At 44.9% G+C, this 6,938-nt stretch overlaps 1 protein-coding gene across 2 annotated transcripts in view; it reads right to left on the reverse strand.

Annotated features, from left to right (window-relative positions):
* The window catches only part of FBXO10 (F-box protein 10), a 55,230-nt gene that overhangs the window by 11,517 nt on the left and 36,775 nt on the right, over window positions 1-6,938 (reverse strand). For both annotated transcript variants that reach the window (XM_040481714.1, XM_040481713.1), the window contains 2 exons: window positions 5,499-5,648; window positions 3,055-3,191 (listed from right to left, as the gene is read on the reverse strand). In XM_040481714.1, coding sequence (XP_040337648.1) covers window positions 3,055-3,191; window positions 5,499-5,648 — 287 coding nt within the window. The remainder of the gene's footprint in view (window positions 1-3,054; window positions 3,192-5,498; window positions 5,649-6,938) is intronic.

The following is a 6,938-nucleotide window of genomic DNA, read 5'->3' on the forward strand; positions in this document are numbered from 1 at the left end:
TTCTGAGAGCTGTGCCATAGCAGCAAATGCATGGCTGGTATAGTTTAATACAAATCTCACCTCCAGAAGAGACCCGTGGGCACTTGGAGAGTGTATGTACGTAGGGAGAGCAAAACAAAGATAAAAGAGGGATCAGAAAACATTTAGGAAAAGGGGACAGATCACTGTTCCAAGAACCAATGGTAGGATGTTTATGGCAGATGAGACAGTTTGAACCCTGTGCTTCCTTGAAGCCAAGGCAAAAAGAGAAACACAAAGGGTTATAAAACTCTCACTGGCAAAAAGACTGCCATGGCCTTATCCAGGCTACTTCGGGGATTTCAAAATTCATTCTGTACCCTCCCCCAGATACCTACCTTCCATCACAAAGAAACATAAAGGGAAAAAACACAACCTATTCTCTCAAAGAAGTTCTGGTTTTTTGTTTTTAAAGATTTTAAGTAATCTCTACACCCAACATGGGGCTTCAACTCACAACCCCGAGATCAAGAGTCGCACATTCCACTGACTGAGCCAGCCAGAAGCCCCTCAAAGAGATTCTGTTTTAAAAACCAAGACACTGATCTGACTGTAACAGTCCTTGCTCAGAACTCTTCAACAGTTCCCTAGCACCCACAGGGTAAAGTCCAAACTTCCCAGATTTGGTGTGTGACTGCTATGACAAATTACCATACACACAGTGCCTTAACACAATACAAATTTACTACCTTCTTGTTTAGGAGGTCTGAAGTCCAAAATGGGTCCTACAGGACTAAATCAAGGTGGCAGCAGATTTATGTTCCCTCTGGAAGGTCTATGGGGAATCTATTTCTTGTTCTTTCCAGCTTCTACAGGTCGCCCATACTTCTTGGCCTACAGTCTCATCACTCTGACCTCTGCTTACTACTGTCACATTTCCTCCTCCCGACTGATTCTCTTGCTTCCCTCTAAGGATCTTTATGATTTATAGAAGAGCCTACCTGGATAATCCATGATGGTGTCCCCATTTTAAGGTTATTAATTTAATCACATCTTCAACATCTCTTTTGCCATGAAAGATAACATATTTGCACGTTCCAAGGATTAGGAAGTGGATTGATCTGGAGAGTCATTATTTTGCAGATCATACTTGGTACCAGAGGTTCTGTGTTCCAGCATCAACCTGTCTTCATAGGCTGCTCTTCTACTCAATCTTCTGGGCCTCTTGTGGCAGACGCACCACATTTAATACCATTTTTCCAAGACACATCCTGGAATTTCACTGCCCCTGAGCCCAGAATGCCATCTCCCTGGCCACAAAATCCTACCTATCCCTTACACACAACTCATGCCTTCTTCCCCTGACTCGCTCAGCTGAAACTATGGCTGGCTCCTCTGTCATTCTGTCACTTACACAAAGACCTATTAAAGCACTTGTTTTGATGAGTCTCCCTCATGGTTGTGTGTCCATCTCCAGAATGAGACCGTAAACACCATGGAGCAGAGACTGTTCTTACACACTTTTTATATCACTGTCCCCTTACATAGACAGTAAACACTTAACATGTGTGTTAAATCTATAGCAAGCATATGTATAAACACATACTCTTAAGGTAATAATGCAAAAGATGGAGAAAGAACTCTGTGACCACTAACTGTTTTCAGTAAGATGTCTGTAACAGTCAAAAATAGATGCCTAACTAGGGCGCCTGGGTGGCTCAGTCAGTTGAGCCTCTGACTTCAGTTCAGGTCATGATCTTATGGTTTGTGAGAGCCACGTTGGGCTCTGTGCTGACAGCTCAGAGCCTGGAGCCTGCTTCAGATTCTTGGAAGAATGTCTCCCTCTCCGAAGAGGGATGTCTCCCTCTCTCTGCCCTTTCCCCGCTCATGCTCTCTGTCTCTCAAAGATGAATAAACGTTAAAAAAAAAAAAAAAATAGATGCCTAACAGTAAAAGGACTGGTTCAAAAATTATGGAATACCAAAAAGATGGAATGTTCTGAAACTTTCCAAAACTGATAAACGCCATGCAACAATATGGAAAAGCACATCTGGAATAATCAAGGGGAAAAAACACTTCAGAATATATTTGCTGCACATTTGTTCCAGTTATTTTCCTAAAGCAAGACATAACTGTGTGAGTCTTCTGTTTAAAAATTTTTAAACGCCACCTTCCTCAGCTGGGTCCACATAAGGCTTCCTCCTCCGGCCCTGAGCTTTCTTCTCATCACCCTTTCCACTCTGCCACAGAGATATAGATCATGCTGCAGCAGCCACAGGACCCACAATTTTCTGGGATAGTCCCAATTTAAAACATTTTATACCAACATCACAACTTGTGTCAGACATGTTCTCAAGCCACAGTGGACTATTAGCCAACCCCTGAATCTGCCTTGTTCTGCTGCCTTTGTTCATGCTGTTTCTTTTACTAGGAATGCCCACTCCCATATCCATGACAGTCCATGTTCTACCCACAGTTCAAAGTCCAACTCTAACGCCCCTTTGTAAGGAGGCCTTCCCACATCCCCCCAGTAGAATGGTTGTCTCCCTTGGGAGCACTTCAGTAGCATTTATCAGCCTTCCCCATTTGAGAGCTGGGATGGCAGCCCCATGCTCCTGGCAATGCCACTGCCCCTTCTCGCCTAACAGCTCACATGGCTGATCCATCACAGCACGCTTTTGTGCTGAGGCCAGATGCAGCCCCTGGATCTTAACACAGCATCTTAGGTAGCTGCTTTCAACCAAACAGAGTTGTCAGGTAAGTGGAAATCTTTATGCCGTCTCTGTCTTAGAGTTATTTCTGGTCACGTATGTCTTCCATGCTAGAGTGAGCTCTGGGGGAGCAGAGTGCTCCTCTGTTATCATTATTAGAGGTGCTCAGTAACGTCTGCTGAGGAGAACTGGTAGGAAATGCAAACAAAAGCACCTGTGTTACTACAGTGGGATCGGGGTGGAGTCTCCTTTGCTTGCTTTGCTATACTGTTGTTTCAGTAAACAAAAATGTTTTCAAATGGAGGAGAGTCACAGTGTAGGAAGCAGAGATCAGGGAGGAAAGAAGGGACCATGGCTGAGAATGGTCTGGGTACAGCACACATACCTCACGACTGGATTTCCGTGGTACAGGATATAAATACCAGCCTCCTTATTTGAAAAGATTTGATTGTTCCGGATGACGCCTTTCCCATTGCCAAGGACAACAATGCCAGAACGAAGGCCGTGGTGGATCTGGTTACACTGCAAGGGAACAGGAGACACCACAGAAGACAGATCAGACCTGCCAGCAAGAAACCGAGTGCTCAACTGTCAGCCCACAGCAGGGCCGGGGTGAACACAGTGGAGAAAGCGCCCCTGAAGCCCCCTGCCTAGCACATGACGAAGTGAATGGGCCACGCTGCTGCCCTGGTGCACACATGCAAAGCTGTAAGTGAGAATCCAGAGAGAGGAGTCTTCAGTGCCCCGCCTCTTGCTCTCCATCCGCAAGGCATGCTACTGAACGCTGCTGAGCCCCCAGAGTCCTCCAAACACAATACTCCAGCCAGGCCACACGGTCCAGGGTCCAGGGAGCTCAGCACCCCACTACATGACAATGTTGGCCACGTGCAGTCCCAAGCGGGCCACCTCCAGGGAAGAGTGAGAGCCATTTGGCTCCTACTCCCCACTTCCCATTCAGGGAAGGCCTGTGGAAAGGTGTGGCTCTGGGGAGCCTGATTGTTCCATGGGGCATGAGATCACAGAAGCTGTATGTGCTACAAACAAAGACCCTTAGATTTATTTCGAATATCTCTTTGTACGCATGGGGATGCTGGCCGAAGGCCATACAGTAAGTATGCAGCAGAGCCAGATCTGAAACCTAGTTCTCCTGCTTCCCAGTTAGCTGCTTTTGTGCAGCGACATTTTCAGGTAATAAATGATAATAAAATTGTTTCACTCTGTTAATTTAGAGCCTAAATACATTCCTATACTTAAACCAGGAAGTTAGCGGTTTCTCTTCCAAAACGATTTCACAGAAGCAAAGTTCTAGTTTGCTTTAAAACGTTCCACGCTGTAAGCAATCCTATTCTTACTCACTTTCCAGATTTTCTCCTGAAGGATTTGGCAGACTCACCAGAGCAACCACTGCCTAACACAAGTCCCTCACACGGTTGTGAAAAGTGAAAAGCGAAAAGCTTGGAGAGAGAAGCGTAAGCAGTGGCATTTCCATCCCCACACCCTTTTACGAAGCCAGGACAGAAACATAACGCCCCCTTCCCCTCCACCTGCTAAACTGGCCTGTCCCCTCTGTCCCTGGGAAGGCAAACTCCTCTCATCTCTCTGGCAACAGTGGCATTCATTTCCTCAGGCAAGGCCGTGCATCAGACGCCAGCTGCATGGCAGAAATACAGTGAGAGGAAGGGGCTGAAAGAGGACGCTGGCTAGGCGTGTCTTTTTAAATATAGTTAGGAACTTTCCTTCATCTGCATAGTTAGGAACTTTCCTTCATCTGCAGTGGCGAGGGTGGATTTTTTTTTTTTTTAATGTTTATTTAGTTTTGAGAGAGAGATAAGGAGCACATGGGGGGTGGTGGGGTAGAAAGAGAAGGCGACAGAGGATCCGAAGCAGGCTCTGTGCTGACAGTAGTGAGCCCAACGTGGGTTTAGAACTTACAAACTGTGAGATCGTGACCTGAGCCGAAGTTGGATGCTCAACCGACTGAGCCACCCAGGCACCCCAAGGGCAGTCTAATATAATGGGTTAAGAACATCGATCCTGAGTCAGGACGGCCTGGATTCAAATCCCAGCTCTGTCACTAGTTGTATGATTTGGGAAGGCATCTTTAGTGTCTCTTTATGCCTCAATGTCTTTATCCATAAAATGGAATATTAATTCTACCACACAGGGTTGTGTAAAGATTAAACCACAAATACATACATACATACAAAGTGATAAGCACTAGGCATAAAGGCAGATATTATTTTTTCAAGGCCATAAGAAATCTGGGCCATTCCTTAGTTCCTGGAATATGTGTCTCTAAGGGAAGGCCTGAGCAGAAAAAGGCCTCTCATGTCACTGGTCCTATCTTCTACTATTTCAAGTGGCTTTCACATTGGTGTAAAATCAAATCCACATGGCTTCACAACATTCATGAGACAAATAATCTTCAGAACTAAACATCATAAATGTCCTTTTTATAGTGAAGAATGATCTAACGTTTTAGTTAGATCCAGGTATCTTGCAGGGCAGATACAATATCTTTATTCTTCTCAAACTCAAAGCCAGCCAGAACCTATCGGAGCTGAGGAAGTGCTCTGTGACATTTCCCTGTCTATCTGGTCCTCTTTTTTCCTGACGAGGAGACTGTAGGGAGGTGATTTATTCAAAGCCATTCCTATTACGTGAAGAAAGAAGACAGAGAGTCACAAGGACACACAGAGAAAAGGCCAGGAACCACTTGCAAACAGGAAGCAATATAAATTCAAGGTGGCAACACTTATTTAAATAATCTCAGAAAAGGCTTCTGAAAAGAAGCTACTCTGAAAAGAGCATGAAGACAGAGAAAAGTACCAGTATGAGTGGGTTGGACTTTTTCCGGATGTCTACTCCTGCCTCCGCATTGTGGTAAATGTTGTTGCCAGCGATCAAGCCTCCGCCCTCCAAGCGAAGAAAGATGCCTGACGCTCTGCAGCGGTGAATGTCATTCCTGAGCATGACGATCTAGGCAGAAAAGAGAAAGCCATTTGTTTTCTTGTCACAGGTTTTTTAAAAAAAACCTTTTTTTAAAAGAACACCTGAGTCCTTTCTTTACCATCTGCTCCCTCCCTGCTATTCCACCAGCAGACAAGGATGGCCTCTTCCCACCTGGTGTGCTCCCAGGAGCTGAGGAGCTCTGTGCCCTGCCTGCCTCTGCCCTGTAGGCTCCTTACCAGCCACAGTGGTTCGTTAATAAAACCTGCACCTAAGCTCAGCCCCGTGCCCCGTGTTCACAACTTGTGAACAGAACAACTGGCTCAGGGAATGGAAAGGACCCTCAGAGAAGATGGGATTTAGTGGTCTTCAAACTCTACATGCACTGGGGTTACATGGAGATCTCCCCAGGTTCCAAGGGCACAGCTAACAACGAATGGAACCAAGGTCCACATGTGCCTTTGCTAAAGTCACTTGTCTGAGGGGTGTCTAGGTGGCTCAGTTAAGTGTCCGACTCTTGATTTCTGCTCAGGTCATGATCTCACGGTTCATGAGATCGAGCCCTGTGTCTGGCTCTGCATTGACAGCCCCGGAGCCTGTTAGAATTCTCTCTCTCTCTCTGCCCATGCCCCACTCACGCTTGCTCTCTCTCAAAATAAAGTTTAATAACATAACATAAAAAAAAAATAACAATAAAATAAAATTCACCTGCTTGAGAAAGCACCTGAGGATAACCTCCCCACTTTCCCTTTCACTTTATAAGACAAAGGCCTATTCTTGTCCATTCTGAATCTTTCTTGGGTGTATTATCCTGGGGTGCTCCTTAGTTTGGAGTTCTAAGGGAAACAATTAGAAGCACTGGTACAAGGAAGCATTTAAACAAGGTACTACAGCCCAGCACAGAGCTTATTTAAGGGAATGATTGCCATTTACATTTTCTTTTTATACTTAATAGGTATAAAGATTCAGAATATATTTGTATTGTTCTAAGCAATTGCGTATTAATAGTAAAAACATATCAGGATAAACTGTACACTACTAGTAAATAATAGACTACATTAAAATAAAAGTCTAGGGGTGCCTGGGTGGCTCAGTTGGTTAAGTGTCTGACTTCGGCTCAGGTCGTGATCTCATAGTTTGTGAGTTCAAGCCCCATGTCGGGCTCAGTGCTGGCGGCTCAGAGCGTGGAGCCTGCTTCAGATCTGTGTCTCCTTCTTTCTCTGCCCCTCCCCTGCTTGCACTCTGTCTCTGTCTCTCTCAAAAATAAACATAAAATAAAATAAAATAAAATAAAATAAAATAAAATAAAATAAAATAAAA

The sequence above is a fragment of the Herpailurus yagouaroundi genome, unplaced genomic scaffold (genome assembly GCF_014898765.1).
Source record: "Herpailurus yagouaroundi ecotype Mexico unplaced genomic scaffold, PumYag 160, whole genome shotgun sequence".
NCBI lineage: Eukaryota > Metazoa > Chordata > Mammalia > Carnivora > Felidae > Herpailurus > Herpailurus yagouaroundi.